This window comes from Nymphalis io, chromosome 6 (assembly GCF_905147045.1).
Source record: "Nymphalis io chromosome 6, ilAglIoxx1.1, whole genome shotgun sequence".
In the NCBI taxonomy this organism is placed as follows: Eukaryota; Metazoa; Arthropoda; class Insecta; order Lepidoptera; family Nymphalidae; genus Nymphalis; species Nymphalis io.
Genome location: NC_065893.1, coordinates 6,762,647 through 6,783,981, shown reverse-complemented (window position 1 = coordinate 6,783,981; position 21,335 = coordinate 6,762,647). Strand labels below are relative to the sequence as shown.

Here is a 21,335-nt window from a genome sequence, read left to right as displayed (position 1 = left end):
ACCCAAAACAATGATTGTATGAATTTTTGTCTGTTTATCTGTTTGTCTGTGCGTTTGTGCAAGCTAATCTTAGAAACGGCTTAACGGATTTGAGTGCGATTCTGTTCGGTTCTGTTCACTAATTTATTGGCTAACTTCTCCTAAAATTTAGTGTTTATTTTATTTCAATCGGTTCATAAAAAATAAAGTTATATCAATTTAAAGAAACACGTCGAACATTGGCGATGTAAATGTCACAAACACCCTCGAGCCTTTACAATTGCGTCGAAAGATAGCAGCACTGAGCGCTTTCTATCGGCTGTATCGCGGCGAATGCTCTGAGGAATTATTTAATATTAAAAAATTGGAAAAATTTAAATTATTCTCTCTAATTCCTGCTTCCCCCTTCCTTCACAAGTCTACGCGTGCTGGCTCTCGATGTCACCGTCTAACTGTGACATTAATTCCATAGCACACAAAGAAATTTGGCAACTCCTTTCTTTGTCGCACTTCCAAAAAATGGAATTCTTTACCAACTAATTTGTTTTAGAGGATTTCCTCAAAAAAAAACAAAAAGAAATGGGTTGAGCTACTAGCTTGGCTCTCCATAAGATCTGATAACTTTTCACAATGAAAGCAATATGTTTTCATCTCTGCGTTATTTTACATGAAAATGTTTTTGGTGGGATTAAGTTATTTCATGTACATTCGTATTTCAACAAATAAATAAAGCGCATTATTCCAAAATCCACGACTCAAATTCAATTAGTGTGCTATGCTAATTTACATTAAAATAATAAGAGAAAATTTTGTTAGTGCATAAATTTTCCATTAAACACTCTCACATATAACATTGTAATCCTGACACGCCGACCGAGATTATCCAATCACATATCTCGCAAACAAACAAAGCCATTTACTACTGAAATAATGAAAATTACATTTCCATTGCACCTTATTAATAGTTCTTGGCAGCGGCAGGAGTCATACGGGTATGAGAGACGCATATAAATGTAAAAAAATGTGGAACATAACATGCAGATGCATATTGTACAAAAAAAGATTTATAATAACAATAAATGACATATTAACAAATGTATATATCTTAATTATCAACAACAAAATACAATAAACTAATACTTCAAAAATATAATTTTATATAGTGTGATCGTGCAGACAGTAAAAGTGTCGTGAGTCTAGACAATGTCCAATGGACGGAGAGATTCATTAGGAAGGTTTATGTACATAATTCTAAGGTTTTGTGTAAATTGGCAAAGATTGTTTATTAAGTCAGAAGAAACCATGCCGATGGGAGCGATTTATTGGCGCTGCGTATACATATATATAATATTAAATTAAATTATTATTATTATTATAAATATCGCAAAATATGATTAAATCATTTATACTGTATACTTCGATGAAAGAACGGCTGGTTAATGTTTTATCTAGAGGATCTATTGTGATTCTACAATTCAAAATGAAAATGCCGCAAAAATTATAGGCTCCATTTCACACGGCCATGATTGGTTGAGTAATATTTCGTATTTTGACGTGTTAATTATATTTTTCTTTATTTGTAAGGCTCGCTAAACACAAAATATATATTAAAATATATAAAATGTAAAATGGATCTCGACTAGGTATATAAATAGAATTGTTAATTAGTCCTTTAACTAAGATGACATTAATTAATAATAATTTAAACTTCACATTTGGCTATTATATAAAGTTCAATTAACTATTATTTTTTTATAATTTAAAATAGGTAGGCGGTCTGACAAATTTGGCAATTAATGGTAAGTGGTCACCACCATAAACATTGGCACTGTAAGAAAAATTACCCATTCCTTACATTGCCAATGTACCACCAACCTTGGGAACTAAGATGTCCTTAAAAACCGTAATGATGACTGTAAATGAATGTAAAAGGAAGGTTTTTATACTTTAAAGAGCAATTTATAGGTTAAAACAGCCATTATTGGCTTCGTAAGAAGGATATTGTTAATGCAGAACATATTGTTAATGTAAATTAGCAACTAAAAATTGTAGATTAGAACTTTGTTTCGTGAGGAAACCTGCATGTAGCTAATTCACTAAATTCTGCCACATGTGCCAATCCACCAACCCGCATTGGAGCAGCGTGGTGCAATAAGTTCCAAACCTTCTCCTCAAAAAGAGGAGAGGAGGCTTTTAGCCAAGCAGTGGGACATTCACAGGCTGTTACGGGTTACGGGTCTAAATTTAAGCTGAAAGATGTAGGCTCTGTTATTCGTTACTAAGGCATGAAGATGAAAATGGTATTACTGTAACAGTAGTTTAATATGAATATATAGAACAATCTAGATGATCTAGATTTGATATGTCTGAATGTCATTCTGTAGATTCTCCGATTGAATTTAATGTTTCAAATAAGTCTGAGAATTGTGAAAGTTGTATTCCATACTAAAGATTAATTTGTAGTTTATTTAGCTATAATGAATAGACCTGCCATAGCATGTTATTTAAGCTATCTTAGTCAATTTAATAACCGAAATAATGAAAATAATTATATATTAATTAATTACACTAAAAAAGTTATGAGATATTTATAATAGACTTTATTTATAACAGGTATGCGGACGAGCAAATGAGTCACCTCATGGTATGTGGTCACCGCTACCTATCTATACCTACAACCAAGTAAAAAATATTGCTTAAGATATAATTTAAAAAAAATGTACAGCTCCATAGTAGTTTTTATTCAGATGGAGTCAGTGATAGCATAGACATGAATTCTTATATGAGCTACCTCTTTATCAAGGTTGGCAAATAGCAAAGCAGAAAACACAAAAACTTTTTTTTATTTAGCAGTGAAGCTGAATTTACGGCACTGTTTTCCAGAGAAGCTATATAATTAAGAAATTTACTATATGATGTTACTGGTACATATGTGTTACATGACGTTGTGATACTCAAAGGATATTTAAATTGGCTATAATATATAAATTAATTCACTATATAACACTATAACTAAACATGTTTATGATGTTCAATACTATCATATTAAACAAGCTGTAAAGAATTATTGATTAAAATCGATTACATCTCATGAAATGCTTGCTAATTTGTTGTCGAAAGGCTATTTAAATCAATAGTCGAAAATCAGCAGAATAATAAATAAAAATATTACGTACTGAAAATGGTCATTGTCACTGTCATTGAAACTAAGCTTATGCATATGTAAAATAATTTGCTTTTTCAGACAAGGACCTAAGGATCTGCTGCCATAAATATATACAACAATAAAAAATAACAGTGATATTTTTCATTTACAAGATTAACATATTTGACATACTTAAAATCCACTGTCAGAAAGGAATTAATAATGGTTGTAGACTATAATTATCTGGGGCTTTTACTCTTAAACATCAAAGCATCGTGAGGAAATCTGCATGTGTCTAATTTCACTGAAATTTTGAAATGGGTGTATTCCACCAATCCGCATTGGAGCATCGTGGTGGAATAAGCTCCAACCTCAAAAAGGAAGAGGAGGCCTTAGTCCAGCAGTGGGACATTCACAGGCTGTTACTGTCCTGTACTGTTAATCTTAAAACTAAAACCAGGCGTTATCATTACTTTATAACATGAGTTGTTAAATATTCACCGTTCACTACTAGACAACACTTACGAAGGTATTTTCAGAATCTTGCAACAATTTTCTGTAACTTGTGTTACAGAAACACAAGTTACAGAAAATTTAAATTTCTTATGAAATAATACAGCGTATATAATTACAATATAGCGATAAAATGTACCCAAACAGATAATTACAAATTTCCTACAAGTCAGTTTTATTTCCATCCTTGTCGTTCACAACCCGTTTTGGTAAATTAGTAGATTATGAAATATGCCTAGTCACCTATCTATAGATAGGTGGCTTGCTCTTGTTGTCCCTAGCGAATGAAACCGACATAATATATATATATACGTCACCGGGTGGGACAAGCCGCCGCCGTACGTGAATAATTCATGAGACATATGGACTAAAGCAGACTGGATTTCAGATGAGAATTTTAAAATATCTATAGAAGTTCTAAATTGAAAATTCCTTTGAAACACCTGCCATATACAATAAATATACAATAGATATTTTTAAATATAATAAAACAAGTACTAACCGACACCGTTTCGCCTAGAGGTAGTTATAAAATATATATATATTATTCTATTTTTAGCGTGACACGTTTATTTAATCCATAAAACATAACGTATGTAAAGTATATACTATAATATGACCATATTAATTTAAGGGTCTAAATAACCTCAAATGGTTTCATTTTGATGCAGCATAACAATGATTTTTTTTCAAACTTTTTAAATAATATATAGTAAAGTTATGAGTAAGAGTAATAGTATAATCAATAGTTAAGCCCCTGTGCTTAGCATTTCTGGACTATGAGAAGGCTTTTGACTCTATTGAGAGCTGATCTATTCTTTTATGTTCTTCACGGAGATGCAATATATGCTGAGCAGCCTCGCTGATTTGTCTGCTCGAATTAGTCTCCGGATGAACATGTCAACTACTACCAAACCAATACCTCTTAACGGAGTTTCTCTCGAAGTTGTTCAGAGGTATATGTACCTTGGGCAAACTTTGCAGTTGGGTCGTAACAACTTAGAAACTGAGACACGCAGAAAAGTACTGCTGAGCTGGGCAGCGTATAGGAAGCATAATCAAGTCCTTTCATCGCGGATACCGTAATGCTTGAAGACAAAAGTCTTCAATAAGTGCTTCTTACCGGTTATGACCTATGGAGCCGACGTGGACACTGACAGTGCATTTGGTCTACCATTTTAAAAACGCTTAGCGAGCTATGGAGAAGGGTGTGAAGGATCGAATCCCAAATGTGGTGATTCGACAGTGAACCAAAGCTATTGACATAGCCTAATGCATTAGTAAGCTGAAATGACAGTGGGCTGGAAACATATGTCGCAGAACCGACAACCGGAATAGACGTATTCTGGAGTGACGATATACGCAAAGAGGCTGGCAGCGCAGAGGGCAAAGCAGAAGATCGATGGCGTGCCACTGGAGAGGCCTATGTCCGGCAGTAGACGACAAAGGGATGATGATGATGATAGTAAAGGTGGAAATATATAGATTCCTAAAACTCATCTCGATAGAAAAAAAAAACAAAAACTTACCTTCAACTAAAAAATGTATATATCTGTGTTCAAATAATATATAAGATACAAAAAAGGGAAAATTTAAATAAACTGAATTTTAATTTAGAAACTGAAACAATATTTGTACGCCCAATACTCTCTAACGCTTGACCTGTGCCACCGAACCAAGTCATTAGCTCCTTGGGTTTCAACAGGGAACAAGTAGTGAAAGTAGTGAAATAAGACGGGTATTTTATTATGCAGCCGACTGATGGAAATATAAAATATAATTGTGTTTCTGTCAGTAGCGCGTGTGATCGTTTATCGAGCGACACCCTTGGTCTCTTGCTCTCAGGACAGCGCCGGCACCTATTTAAGTGGCAATCCATTTGAATTCGCGATATATTATTCAATTGAATGTATATGAGCAGACATTATTATACTTATCGTTTAATGTACTCTCATGTCAGAGGCAACATGCTTGTGATTATGAGAAAGTAAGTTCGTTTTTAAAACATTACCCCATGTTTTATACAATATAGGAAATGTTTATGTTATGTGAAGAATTAATTTAAAATCACAGACAGATACTTCAATTTTATTTAGATGTATAGATTCATCCGTTGGTCGACATTGTTATCCCGCTAACATTAAGGATTAACTTAAGGATTAACTTAACATATGTAGGTTACATATGTGTGGCATGAAATTGTCCTCAATGCATTTTACTAGACTATACTCGTCGGTAGTTTTGTTCTACATTTTCATAGACTATGTACTACCATGTCGTTGACAAAGAGCAAGCCTGTTTTTACCTAGATGAATTTCCAGAGGTAGTCGATTGTATTGCACTTTATGAAAGCAATGGTAACTAGTGATACATGTTAAAATTTCTACGTTTACGTTTTTTTTTATAAAGCTCGCGTAAATGACGCTTTATTTTGCATAATTATGAAATAATTATAATAATCATAATAAAGATATCTTGTAATTAGTTTTTCTTATAAAATCAATAATTATAATATCATGTTAATCTTGTTGTACTTTTTGTACAAATCAAAACAAATATATTTAAACGAATATAAAATTCATGAATTAATAACAAATTAAAATAAATTTTGATTTAGTTATACGGAATTTTGATTTAGTTATAGGTTATACGGAAAACAAAAACAATAATTAATTACTTGTAGGATAAACAATTGAAGTATTGAATTATTTGCTTTTTTAAAATGAATAATTGTATTTCTTTAAATCAAAGCAAAATAAAATGGCATTGCATTTTTAACAATGCAAGCGAAATAAATTAAACAATTGATTTTTTTAATCAAAAACAAAATAGTTTATGTGTTGGCAGTTACGATATATCGTTATGTAGCAGTACTCACAGCAACAAGAATACACAACCTACGCCTACCTGGAGATTTTTACGACTCTAATAATACAACATCAAATACAATGGATTATACTTACGTCGAAAAACTACGCGCGAACATAGCACAGAACAAGCCATGCTTACATAATATACATCGCAATAATAAACGCATCTTCGTACATCAAGATCTACAGACATGCAGCCATGTGTTTATTAGAACAGACGCAATTAAAACACCCTTGCAAACACCATATGAAGGTCCATATCGAGTTGTAAAACGAACGGATAAAGTATTTACAATTCTAATTACCCAATCGTCAAACAAACATATCAATAGATCGATTAAAACCCGCATATGTATTACAAGATACCGATACCAGAAACAACCTGTTACCCTACCCGCTCAACCAAACCTTACCGAGGCAAAAAACTTAAAACCATTACCGAGGAAAGAAAACATACTCATTCACCAAACAACATGACGTCGCAGCCGTATCGCAATCCTACACAGACGCGACCAGGCCGCAGCGTCAAGCTGCCGGTACGTTTCACTTGAGGGGGACTCCTGTAACAGTACGCATAGCAACAACAATACACACGCCACGCATGCCTCATTATTTGACGTCATCGTTTGAAACAATGAATAGCTCTGAAAAGAACTGTTTATTTGAAACAAGAAGCAGCATGCAATGACGTAGTATGACGTAATGTCAAGCTCTTAAAAGAGCTGTTTTTATAGTATCACGTCGGGGTCACCACTTTAGGAGGTGGAGATTTTAGCCATAGGTAAGTTCCGCGGCGCTTACGCCGGTTAATATTCGTTATATTTATGCTATAAATGCAAAAGTATCTGTCAGCTTATTTGCCTTTTTTTTCGCTGGATCGAATTTACGTGTTTCCCCCACATGAAATAGAGGGTATGTGCAACTAGCCGGCGCACCGCAGAGGAATACCAACTAATAAACCGCTACAGCGCTACAGTCGACGGACGACGGATAGGGATGACGTTCTGCTTATTTGCCTATCTTTTCACGGCTAAGCCGATTTTAATAAGATTTATTATGGGAACTACTAGTAGGGCTTTGTGTAAGCTTGCCTGGTTAGGTACCACCCACTCATCAGATATTCTACCGCAAAACAGCACTACTTGGTACTGTTGTATTTCGTTTTGAAGGGTGAGTGAGCCAGTGTAATTATGTCCCTTGTGCCTGTAATTACAGGCATAAGGTCACATCTTGGTTCCCAAGGTTGGTGGCACATTGGCGATGTAAGCGATGGTTAACATTTCTTACAATGGTATTGTCTATAGGCATTGGTGACCACTTACCATCAGGTGACCCATATTCTCCTCCTACCTGTACTACAAAAACACTGAGTTCAAAAGTAAAGCTAATTTTTAATCAACTCTAGAAACAGGAAACTATACCAAAGAGAAAAATGTTTATGTGGAAAAATGATGGCAAATACAAGTATAAACATAAAATTCCATGTAATAGTAGTAACAGCCTGTTAATGTCCTACTGTTGGGCTAAGGTCTCCTCTCCATTTTGAAGAGAAGGTTTGAAGAAGTGTTAACTCCATATCCATACTTAATTATAAAATGTTCAAATAATTTCTAAAAATCCTACTATTCTTAACTTGTAATAAAACTGCTTATACGGCATTTCATTAAAAAGACATCGAGTAGGGATGTATCAGGGACGTAGCTACGTGGAGTACATGAAACTTCTTTTGCGCACTAGAATGTGTGTAATAAGCACTAGTGCAAAATTAAAAAAAAATCCCTGGATAAATCCTTAATTTTCAAATACAAAGTCGGGACGCATAGCTAGTTACGTATAAAGCTTAAATAACAAATATGGACAGGAACCCCGGCGGCTTAATTTTTTATATAGCGTTTTAAAAATTTTCAATTATAAAAAATATTAACATTACAAACGTACTATAAATTCAGTTATTAAACAAATAATAATATGTGTAAAAAATTAATAGACTAAGCGTAGTACTGTTTGCTCACAATATCCGTGGTTCGCTCACACTGCGGCATTTCTTTTACTTTTTGTATGATTTTAAAAGTCCTTACTTCTAGACGAAAGGTCAAATTCGAATAATTTAAAGAGGAATTTACATTTGTATAATCAACCTTTACTATGAAGTTATTTATTTGCATAAGGATTAATATCATAACATGAATGTCATCGTTCGTTTCAACACTTGTTTTTGCCGTCCCATCGAATTATGAGTGCTAGGGAATAGAGAGTGCACCTGTGTTTTCGCACTATATCTCCTGCGCAGTTGGCTAATCTCTCTTGAGACTGGCCGCCGTGGCCGAAATTGGTGTGGAGGACATTATTAGTGAGATGTATAGCCTCCCAAAGTTTTTTGTATGTAATGATGAGTACTTTAAACATTTAGTAAATTATTTTTATTACTTTTATAGAAAAAAAATGATACCTTGGGTTACATTATTGTAGGGAACTCGTAACGTAACTTTCTGTAGGTGAAAGAAATTCAGCACAGCAGTTTTTGAATTTATTCATTAAAAAATTTCAAAATTTTACCTCTTTATAATATAGTTACAGATATATTATTACGTGCGAGTGAAGCCGCGGCCAACAGCTAGTATGTATAACGATATAAATTTTTTGAATCTTTTATTAATATAAACATCATGAAATCGATTACTATGGCAACGGTAACTAAGGCAACTGTTACTAATGTTTGTTATGGACTCCCCTATACAGAGAGAGAGAGTCATACTATATGATAAATCCACTTTGGATGGAGGTTGAACAAAAACTATTCTTAGTGAGCGTCTACGTAGGGGAAGGAGCAACTCCCAGACGGGATTCCAGGGCGTGTTCTATGTGACGCTCTGGAATACCTAGGCGTAAGGCTTCGGGAGCTGTTCGACCAATGTCTGTGCAGCGGGCAGTTTCCGAAGCCTTGGAAAGAGGGAAAGTTGGTCTTGTTGCCAAAGCAAGGTCGACCGCCAGATTCTTCCTCGGCATACAGGCCGATTGTGCTGCTGAACGAGACGGGCAAATTCTTCGAAAAAATTCTCGCTGCCCGTCTTATTCAGCACCTCGACGAGGTGGGGCCGGGTCTGTCAGAGGCTCAGTACGGGTTCAGGGCGGGTCGATCAACTATCGACGCCCTGGACGCCCTGAAAACCCGGACCACGGATGCGGTGGCCCGAGGGGACGTAGTTCTGGCGGTATCGATAGATGTTGCGAACGCCTTCAATAGTCTTCCTTTCGAGACTATTGGGGAGGCACTCCGATACCACGGGGTGCCTTCCTATCTCAGGAGGCTGTTGGGGGCATACCTCCAGGACCGGGTAGTCCTCTGGGAGGAGGGCGATGGGCGTCTTGTCCGGCGTCGGGTAGGCTGTGGCGTTCCACAGGGGTCAGTTCTCGGCCCAATTCTGTGGAACGTTGGCTTCGACTGGCTCCTGCGGACATCCGTCCTTCCCAGAATGGGGGTGTTGTGCTATGCGGACGACACTCTCATCACGGCGACAGGGCGGAATTATCAGGAGGCGGCTCGCCTGGCCGAAGTCGGTACGTCGCTCACAGTGGACCGCATAGGAATGTTGGGCTTGAGGGTCTCCATCTCAAAAACGGAGGCCCTCTTATTCCACGGTCCACGTCGAGGCCCCCCTCGAGGGGCGTTTATCACCGTCCAGGGGACGGTGATTAAGGTGCAGGCCCACATGAAGTATCTGGGCCTGACCCTGGACGGAAGATGGAGCTTCGGGCAGCATTTTGTCCAACTAGGCCCGAAGCTCATCAACGCTGCTGCTGCCTTAAGCCGGCTCCTACCAAATGTAGGAGGGCCGGAAACGCCATGCCGGCGATTATACGCCGGTGTTGTGCGGTCCATGGCTCTGTACGGTGCTCCCATCTGGGTGGACGCTCTCACCACTCGGAACAAGGTTCTCTTGCGAAGGCCGCAGAGAATCATAGCGGTGAGGGTGATACGCGGATATCGTACGGTGTCGTGGACGGCGGCAACACTTCTCGCGGGCGATCCGCCTTGGGAGCTCCAGGCGGAGGTGCTCGCGGAAGTGTACCGGTTCCGGGCGGAAGTGAGGTCGCGTGGCGACCGTCCAGGGTTGGAGGAGGTGCTGCGAATCAGGACTCTCGCGCAGCAAGCCCTGATTCGCAGGTGGGAGGAGGATCTGAGGTCCCCATCAGCAGGCCTGGCGACAGTGGAGGCGATCCGTCCCCACTTGAGTCGCTGGATAACGAGAAAAGGCGGCACACTGACCTTCAGACTGACTCAGGTGCTTACTGGACATGGGTGCTTCGGTAAGTACCTGCACGGAATAGTCAGGCGGGAGGTAACGCCCTCCTGCCACGAGTGTGGTGCGCCTACGGACACGGCATGCCACACTCTGATGGAGTGTGCCGCTTGGGGGCCTCAGCGCCTTTCCCTGGCGACTTTAATCGGCGGAGACCTTTCGCTGCCGAGCGTGATAAATGCCATGCTTGGTAGCGAAAGGTGCTGGATGGAGATGGTCTCCTTCTGCAAAAATGTCATGTCGCAGAAGGAGGCCGCGGAGCGGGAGCGCGAGGAGAGTGCCTCCGCTGACCCGCTTCGTCGAAGAAGACCGGGGAGAAGACGCCGGCGCTACGCGCATCTTCTCGTCCCGCCGTGAGTGTCGCCGGGGCTAGGGGGTCTCTGTACCCCGAGTACCCCCTAGGATTTGGAGGCCCGCAGAAGCGGGCCAACCGTCGGGACGGCACGGTAGTATGCGCAAGCGATCCCGTGACGTCCCCCGACAAGATGGAGTGGGTACCGCTGGTTTTTAGTGGGTATTCCGGCGCCTTCAGCGCCGGCGAGTCCCACATACCCCCCACCTCATGTGGGGGAAACACATAAATGTGTTTTTCCAGCGAGAAAAAAAAAAAAAAAAAGGGGAAGGAGCAACTGTGACAAATTTCAAGACAATCGGCCGCATAGCTTAGGGGTTCTCGTAATGAGTGGAACATCATTTATATATATTGGTATATAATATAGATATAGACAAAAAAATTTTATTAGATATATTAACAAACAAGATATCATCTCATTTATTAGTATAGATTTAAAGAAGGACAAGTGAGCCCCAGAGCAAATTGTTTAAACTAAAATGTTATAACGAGTAAGAGTTTATAGAAATATATCACAATAGCGACTGCTTAAGGTATTTTTCAAATTTCAAACTACCGAAAAAATAGCAATGGCTTATATATGACTAAGTTTTTAAGAATTGATTTAGGTGTACATACCAAAGTTACAATTTGGTATGTACACATAAATCAATTTGCAGATATTTTTGGGTTTATAGTAGTCTGAAATACTAGCCACCTTGCTTATAAACGTTGCTTAGCGGCTAAACAGCTGATTAAACACTGATATCGCTTTTTCTGACATTATTGATTTGACATTAGATAGAAAACACAACACTCTTTAACTAAATACTCGCCAAACAACGTTTATAAGTAAGGCTGCCAGTGAATAAACCCGATATAAAGCTATTTGCGCTAGCTACCTCGTTCCTCGTACTCTTGCTTATACATTTATCAGCTGACGCTGCACTATTACCAACACAAAAACGTTTCCAAACTAATTCAATCCATCTTAATTTAACAGTTAAATACGAAATCCGAAATCAAAAAATGCATAAGGGAGTCATTTGTTTTTAATCATTTCAAAAATCATTTTAAGAAGCAGATAACAAAGCATGAAAAAGTTATTTTTAAAAAACGTTTAAAAAGTAATAAAGTCTCCAACATTAGATAGCCCCGTAAGTAAGACAACAATATAGGATTATAAGTTGAAAGTAAAATTACAATGATTATGTATTAAAAGAATTATTTACCGATTGTAATAAGAATAGTTGGTCATAGTGTCTTGAAATGTTATGTAGAAACCATCTGAAACAAATAGATAAGTTAGTGAGCAGGTCATCGATTCAATTTAGCAAAAACGTCTATCCTTGAAAGTTGTTCGTTCCATTCTATCTTTTAAAAGAAGAATTGGAATAATATTGTTCGTATAAAACTGGTTAAACTTTACAAACTACATTTAAAACAGAATACAGTAAAGAATATATTATGTGATATATATATCTAATTGATTTATTATGTATATAAAGATTAAACAAACATGTAATAAGATAATATAAAGATTTATCTTTGTGAAAATGATTTTTTTATTTTTATAAAAATATATAAGTTTTTAATAGAAACACTGTTGTATTCAAACTGTGTTTTCTTTAGCAAGATAAACTATAGACATAGCGACGTAGTCTTCGGATGAGATCCAGGTGATATATTTACTTGGCTATCTCAGCTCTTTTAGCATTATCTTTGTGCAGGCCCGTCAGTGTAGGTACCATCCACTCCTCAGATAATCTACCGCTACACAGCGGTACCGCTGTACCACATAGGTACTTAGTATTGTTGTGTTCCGGTTTGAAGTATGAGTGAGCCAATGTAACTACAAGCACAAGGGACATAACATCTTAGCTCCCAAATTTGTTGGCTCATTGGCAATTTTAGGAATGGTTAGTATTTCTTACATCGCCAATATCATTAGATTACCATTAGATGCCCTATTTGCCCATCGATATTATTTATAATTATAACATATGTCTATAAAGAATTTCCATACATTTAACCCGATTTAAATTTTTTATTTAAGCTCTGTTTTTAATATTGTAAAATAATTTCATAGGTTTCAAAAGAACACAAAAGGATGCTTAAATGTTATATGGGCAGAATGAGATTGAATGTTAAGCTTCGCCGAAAATGAATATTCATAAGTACTACATTATTTTAAGTATACATTTTTACTGATGGTAGAGCTTTGTGCAAGCTTGTCTGGGTAGGTACCACCCACTCATCAGATATTCTACCGCAAAACAGCAGTACTTGTTATTGTTGTGTTCCAACATAACATAACATTATAATAATTAAAATAAAATAGCTATGTACAAGCTAGCGCTGTACACGTGCCTGTAAGTTCTTTGACACTTGACGTCACACAATTCGTATGACCCAGTTACGATCATTATGTTATTACATTTTTTATATGTACTTTTAGTGTAATAAAGACGCTCCGTAGTATCGGTTGGCTTGACAAACATATTGTTTTTCTTTGCTTGACGACAACCCCGACTGCTCTCCGATCTACCTGACATCTGACATCTGCCGAATTAAGTGAACGTGTGCTAACTAGCCCGTTCATTTTGGTCCTTCGAGCCGGATGATCTTGTATTTTTTAGTGTGAATAGCGCATCGGCTTAGTTGATCCTTGCAACCTAAGTTGAGACGGCGAAACGCGTAAAGGGCACAAGGTCATTAAAACCCCCCAGCCTCTGGAATATCAGCCCAGGCTATCTGAACGTGACAGTGACTGTTAGTGAAGTGAACTGTGAAAATTAAAAGAAACAAAATTTGGAAAGAAAATCATCAACATAAACATTAAAATAATAAATAATAACATATCGTAACAAATTAGATAAAATTGAGCATATTTATAAATTTTTACTTTAATATCATTAATAAATATTAAAATAAAGAATTACAATGTCCAATTAAATAAAATATAAAACAAATCAAATTTTTAATTGAGTAACAAAGTTTTCCGATATTAGGCAATAACAAATTAATAAGTTAATGCATCACAACCATCATAATTATTAGATTACTCTAAATTAGAATTATATGATGAATAAAAATTTAATAAATTACATTTAAATTTCACAAGGCTATCACAAAATATGTCAATATCCATCTTTCTATCTAAATTCTTTTTATCTATAGTGGATGACGTAGTAGAAAGAGTACAATTATTTTTTGTTAATTTATAGATAGCATTGTAACTCAACATTAATCTATTAATTTCAGAGTAGCGTCCTTGACGTGAGCGTGTAGGTTTTTCTACAAATGGAGTATAAGACGACGGTCTTAATGTCCTCACCGGTGCACGAATATTTAATTTTTTCAATAAACAGGGACTGTCAATGACACCATTCACCAATTTATACAGGAAAGTGAGATCATGGAGCCGTCTTCGATCCGAAAGTGAATGAAGTTTAAAGAACTTAAGCCTGTCTTCGTATGTCCTAAGAGTTTTGACTAGGTTAAGATCAAAGCACAAATGCCAAAGAAATCGTTTTTGAATACTTTCTATTCTTTGTGAATAAATATTGAAGTGAGGATTCCACACAACACTGCAGTATTCTAAAATGCTACGTACCAAGGCTGAATAAATAATTAATTTAGAGCGTGAATTCTTAAATTGCTTGCAGTTACGTAAAAAGAAGCCAAGAGTCTTAAAACCTTTGTTTGCAATATTGTCAATGTGGATATTATACCGAAGTTTATTATCGAGTATAACTCCTAAATCACGTATGTGAGGAACTTCGGACAGAGCTGTACCATCAATTAAAGAAGTCTTTTTCCTGGAAAATTTTATTACATGACACTTCTCAGCATTCAAAGTCATGCCATTACTTCGACACCATAAGGATAGCTTATTCAAGTCCTCCTGTAGGAGTTCTCTGTCGGTATCTGTAGAGATAGGTCTAAAAATCTTTAGATCATCAGCGAACAAGTAGCATTTACAGTATTTAAAGCAACTACTGATATCGTTGATGAATATGTTAAACAGCAAAGGACCCAGTTGAGAGCCCTGTGGTACGCCGGTTTGCGCAAAAAATGGTTCCGAAGCATAACCATCAACGACAACAATTGAAGACCGGTCGACAAGATAAGACCGAAACCATTCCAGTAATGGGCCTGAAATACCTATAATTTCTAGTTTAGTAATTAAAACACCATGATCAACTTTATCGAAGGCCTTACTGAAATCTGTGTAAATTGTATCAACGCACATGCCAGTATCAAGAACTTCAGTAATGTCTTCAACAAAGGACACAAGATTAGTTGCTGTGGATCGGGCTTTCACAAACCCATGTTGTTCAGGTGCAACGAATTGTTGGAAGTGCCAAGAAACAACAGGATATAAAAGTACCTCAAATACCTTCGCAAAAACAGACATAATTGATATAGGTCTATAATTCCTAGCATCCTCTCTATCACCAGTTTTGAACAAAGGCAATACAAGGGCCTTTTTTCACAAGGTAGGATAAGTGCTAGTTGATAGAGAAGTATTGGCAATTAGTGTCAGTGGTAAAGCCAATGTTCTAGCCCAAGTATGGACAAAAATTGAAGGAATCCCGTCAGCTCCCGTTCCCTTATTAGAATCCAGTCTTTTTAAAACATTGTAAACCTGATCTACAGTAAAAGATATCTGACTAAGGTTCGTAATATTACATAAATTTACAGAAATGTCTCCATTATTGGTAGCATGGTAACCATCATTTTTGTTGGATAAGAACTCTTCCCCTTTTTTTGTTTTAAAAATGACCAAATTAACTTAGGATTAGACCTTAAAGATAACTCAAGACGATCTATATATTTAGAATAAGAATATGACAAGAGTTTTTCGCACCTTTTCTTCAATAAGTCAAAAGTTAGTTTATCGCGAGGATTGCTGTATTTTCGAATCTTTATTCTATATATTTTTCTTTAATACACTTAATCAGACACGAAGTAAACCAAATAGGATATTTATGACTGCGGGGTTTCTTTTTTGGTACATATTTTAATATCAATTTACGAATTTGGGCATAAAATAATGAGACCATATCATCAACACAGAGGCATTTACTCAAAATTTCCTTCCAATCAATTTCGCTTAGTTCTTTCTTTATATTCTCGTAATCTGCCTTGTGAAAACAAAATTTTGTAATGTTGCTATTAGGGATGAGCGACGTAGAATTTGTTAAATCGAAAGAAAGAATTAAAGGCGGATGAAGGGGATCGACACATGTTAGAGGATCAAGGCATGAAGTAGTATGAATTTCAATGTTCGATAAAACAAGATCAAGAATTTTATTTTTATTGTTCTTTATATAGTTGAATTGATACAACTCATTGCATGAGAGAAAGTCTGTTAAAAGGTTTTGTAAATAACTGTTAGAGGGTTCTGCACAAAGATGACTATGTGGATCCAATGACCATGTAATGCTACTGAGATTAAAATCGCCAGCGATAAGTATATTAACCGTAACGGACTCTAGTACTCGATTCGAGTTATCGACGAAATGTTTAAATATATGCTTTTGTACAGGAGGTGGAATGTACACAGCGCAGACGTAAAGTTTTTCAATCTTTTCTTGGGCGTTTAATACCTCTACACAAACCCAAAGATCCTCGCACTCGGACTCGAAACTGAACATTCTCGAAGAATTGTATTGATTAGATACAGCTATGAGTACACCACCTCCATTTTTCGAAGCGTGGAATCCACTACTCTCCCGATCACGTCTATAAACAACATAACGACTATCGAAGATTTCAGAATCAAAAACACTCCCATTCAACCACGTCTCCGTCATAATTACAACATCGTATGAGTTACAGATTACATTATTAAATAAATCAATTGTCTTTGATCTTAACCCCCTGACATTTTGATAGTATAGAGAAATATTATTTTGTAAAGGGCCCTTAAGTAAAAGTAAATACAATAATCAAACTTAGCGTTATTTTATGACAAATTACTGACAGTGTCATGATTTCGTATATATACATAGTTTGAACGTTCAGATTTACGCACAAAAATTTTTCCATCACGAACCCAGACAAAGCGGAAACCCAGCTCCTTTGCTTTACGGCGAGCTGCAGCATGCAGAAGTTTTCCTTCTGGTGTAAGATTTTCTACCACATGTATTGGAGTTTTCTTGGTATTAGCGATTCCCAAATGGCTAGTGTTAAGTTTATCCGTACTATTATTTTTGTTGTATTTAATAGTAGCTGCTAAAAATTCATCGCGCAACCTAGGACTGCTGAACTTAACCAATATCGTTCTCGGTCGTGGACGTTTAGCATTCATCTTCGCAAGTTTTGCACAAAAATGTATGTTTTCTTCTGCTACCGGACATTTTATGATTTTACCTAACTGTTGAACAGTGTTTATTAAATTTTCTTGTCTATGTTCTGGAACACATTGGATCTCAATATTTGCCGCTCGTGTATGCTGCTCAAGTTGCATAAGGCGATTGGTGACAGTTTGGTTTGCAGCACGCAAATTTTCATTCTCCTTAATTAAATTATTCAACTGTACAGATTGGGTGGACTGTTCCGATTTAAGTTTTTCAATATCGTAATTGATAGATGTCAAAGCAACTTCAAATGAGGCAACAGTGTTTTTTAATTCTTGAATTTTTGGATACAGGTCGTTAGTTAGAATATTGCGCAATTCATCTCTAATTATTTCACGAACATTAGTAGCCGACAAACAGGAGCAAGTAGTAGTACGGCTCTTAACGCGCTGAGTGACAAATTCCATTTCTACCGGAGTATTGCGTACGGGAGTGTTGGAATGATCACCTTTCCTAGGCTGTTTACATCTGCATGCATCGCAAATCCATACACTTTTCATTTCCAAACTCATCTCTATAAAATCCTGGTTCGATATTCGTGTGCATATGACATGATATCTGTCTTTACATTTGTGACATTGTAATGCCTGAGAGTCATCAAGTTCATCAGGGCACCCAGCACACATAAAATTAGCCATGGTTAATGAGTAAAAAGAAAAATATTAACGCAGAGCTCGGATTTGAACCCAGGATATAACTAATAATAAGCGCGGTTTCTACGGCTGCGCCACGAACTCTATGTATATATATCGCAAAAAAATCCCTCGTATTTGTATTTGGAGCAAACTGTGTTACGAGAGGTCAGTGAACTTATATTTTTTATATATGAAGCTCATTACCATTGCCACACTCCGATCACTAATGAACGTTAAAGATGTCCTTTAAATGCACTGATTTTAAAAAGTTTTTGCCTAATATCTTCAAATATACAACACAAAATGTTATAAAATTTCACAATATTATAAAGTCACAATAACTGAGCACAAATAGTGAAAATATTTTTGTTAATTACACTAAGAAAGAATTAATTACTTTAGCAACAAAATTATACGTGTCTACTTCACGACGATCAGAATTTAGACCAAGGGTCGCAAACAACTCTTATAACTGAAAATGCTGCGCAACTCCTAGGACTGCCTCGCCAAAATTTTAATGCCTCTGTTACAGGAGTGGGTATTTCAGCTAAAAGAAGCAAGGGAAGAATACACCTACACTGCATGTCGATCTATAATGACTACAATTTCACCACGCATGCATAGCATAGCATTGCAAGCATAGCATGCGGCAAGCTGAACAGCTTGCCGCATGCTACTTTCGCAGCCAAGAAATATCCACACTTGCAACACATTCAACTCGCTGATCCTGACTACAATATTTCAAACAAAATTGACATTTTACTTGACGCAAAAATTTATGCAGAAATCATAATGAGCGGTTTGATCAAGGGAACTAAACAACAGCCCATTGCCCAACAGACGAGATTAGGGTGGATTCTGTCTGGGCCTGTTACTACTTTTAACTGCCACGTTCTTATAAATGGAGTTGAAGACATCGCCAACTACTGGGAGGTGGAGGAAATCGCATCCGAAACCACACCGATGACGCAACAGGAATTATTTTGCGAAGAACTTTATACCAAAACAACTAAGCGCTTGCCTGAAGGTCGGTATGAAGTGCGACTACCGATGAAAACTGACTTTGAAGAGCATCTTGGACACTCCAAAGCACGCGCCGTGGCTCAATTCAAACAGCTCGAGAGTCGCCTGATGAAGGATAGCACACTACGTCAGAGCTACGGGCAGTTCATACATGAGTACATAGATCTAGGTCACATGCGCGAATGCACTGAACACAAAGAGCCTATGTGCTACCTACCACATCACGGGGTACAAAAGCTAGACTCGCTTACCACCACACTTCGTGTCGTCTTTAACGCTTCCTCAAAAACATCTACGGGGAACAGTTTGAATGACCTAATGGAAAGCGGTCCCAAGCTTCAACAAGACATTCAAAGTTTATTGCTCAGATGGCGAACGTACCGCTATGTATATACAGCAGACTGCGAGAAGATGTACCGCTGTATTCTGCTGGACCCCGAACAACAACACCTGCAAAAAATTCTGTGGCGAGATAATATTCAAGATCGTATCAAAGAATATCAACTGTGCACCGTGACGTACGGTATGAAAGCCGCTCCATATCTAGCTATGCGTACGATGCAACAGCTAGCATTTGACGATAAAACTAAATTTCCGCTTGCTACTAAGCCCTGACTCATCATTTTTACGTCGATGATTTGTTAAGCGGCAGCCATTCGATTGACCACGCAAGAGAAGTCCAAAGACAACTTATCGAGATGTTACAGGGCGCTAAAATTAACCTTATAAAATGGTCGAGTAATTGACCGCAATTACTTGCACACCTGAATACCGAACAAATAAATCCGACAACAATAGACTTCAAAAATGCTAACTCTACAAAGGCGCTCGGATTACGGTGGAACCGCTACTGACATGTTTACATTTCACTCGATTGAAGAATATGACGAATCGGTCCTTTGTACCAAACGTATATTACTATCGAATATTTCAAAAATTTTTGATCCACTGGGATGGCTATCTCCGCTCACCATTAGAGCCAAACTATTGTTTCAAAAACTTTGGTTGATATCTATGGAATGGGATGACGACGTTCCACTTGAGATACAGCAAGACTGGAACAAAATCAGAGAAGATCTGAAACACATTGACGAGTTCTACATACCCCGGTGGATTGGGAATCTCTATACGTCTGTCGAGGTACACGGATTCTGTGATGCATCTGAACGAGCTTATGCTGGCGTCATATACCTCAAATCACAAAATGACAATGGACAAACTATCGTTAGAATAATCGCATCAAAGACAAAATTGGCGCCTCGCAAGAATACTATGACTTTGCCGCGACTCGAGCTATGTGGCGCTCTATTATTATCCAAATTAATGACAAAAGTTTTGAAGGCTCTTCAAACATCTGACGTTCCCATTTTCGGATGGACTGACTCTTTGGTGGTTTTGGGATGGCTCCAAGGCCATCCCTCTCGCTGGAAGACTTTCGTCGCTAATCGCACTAAAGAAATCTTAGATGTCATGCCGTCATGGTGCTGGCGTCACGTGAGTTCCAATGAGAATGCCGCTGACTGCGCTACGAGAGGACTCACTACTTCACAGCTCACCGAACACTCGCTGTGGTGGAAAGGATCTGAGTGGTTGAAAAATGACATAGCAAATGACATCTCAAAGGTGGAAACACCCCAATTTGAACTGAAAAAAGATATACAAATATGCGCCACTCAAACTTCAAATACTTATGTTTAATTAATTAATAAACATAGTTCAATAAAGCATATTGTGCGAGTGATAGCTCGCGTTTTACGTTTCACAACAAACTTACGTAACGTGGTAACGCATCAAAACCATAGTGACAGGGCAACGTACTTAACTGCAAAGGAAATTGAATATGTCTCCGGACTTGTAATTAGAGCCGTACAAATGCAAGAATTTCATTCGGAAATAACGCAACTAAAACAAAATGGAAAGGTGCACTCAAAAAGTAATTTATTAACATTGACGCCTTATTTGGATGACAAAAATATTTTACGAGTTAGAGGGAGACTTCGACATTCGCAATTATCGGAAACTGCAAAACACCCGATGATCATACCTAAGGACTCGAGACTGACAGAACTTTTGATCAAAGAAGCTCATTTGCAAACACTGCATGGTGGACCAAGTCTTACCTTGACATATCTGAGACAAAGATACTGGGTTTTAGGGGCAACCGCACAGT

General features: G+C 37.4%; 1 protein-coding gene across 1 annotated transcript; it reads left to right on the top strand.

Moving 5' to 3' along the window:
* The first annotated feature begins 18,934 nt into the window (after nt 1-18,934).
* On the top strand, nt 18,935-19,780 carry LOC126769221 (uncharacterized). The gene has a single exon (XM_050487858.1). It carries the CDS (start codon nt 18,935-18,937, stop codon nt 19,778-19,780), a length of 846 nt encoding a protein of 281 aa, XP_050343815.1.
* Nucleotides 19,781-21,335: the final 1,555 nt, after the last annotated feature.

Excerpts from the sequence above, each read along its gene's own strand:
- LOC126769221 (XM_050487858.1), top strand. The coding sequence starts at position 18,935 with ATGAGCGGTTTGATCAAGGGAACTAAACAACAGCCCATTGCCCAACAG.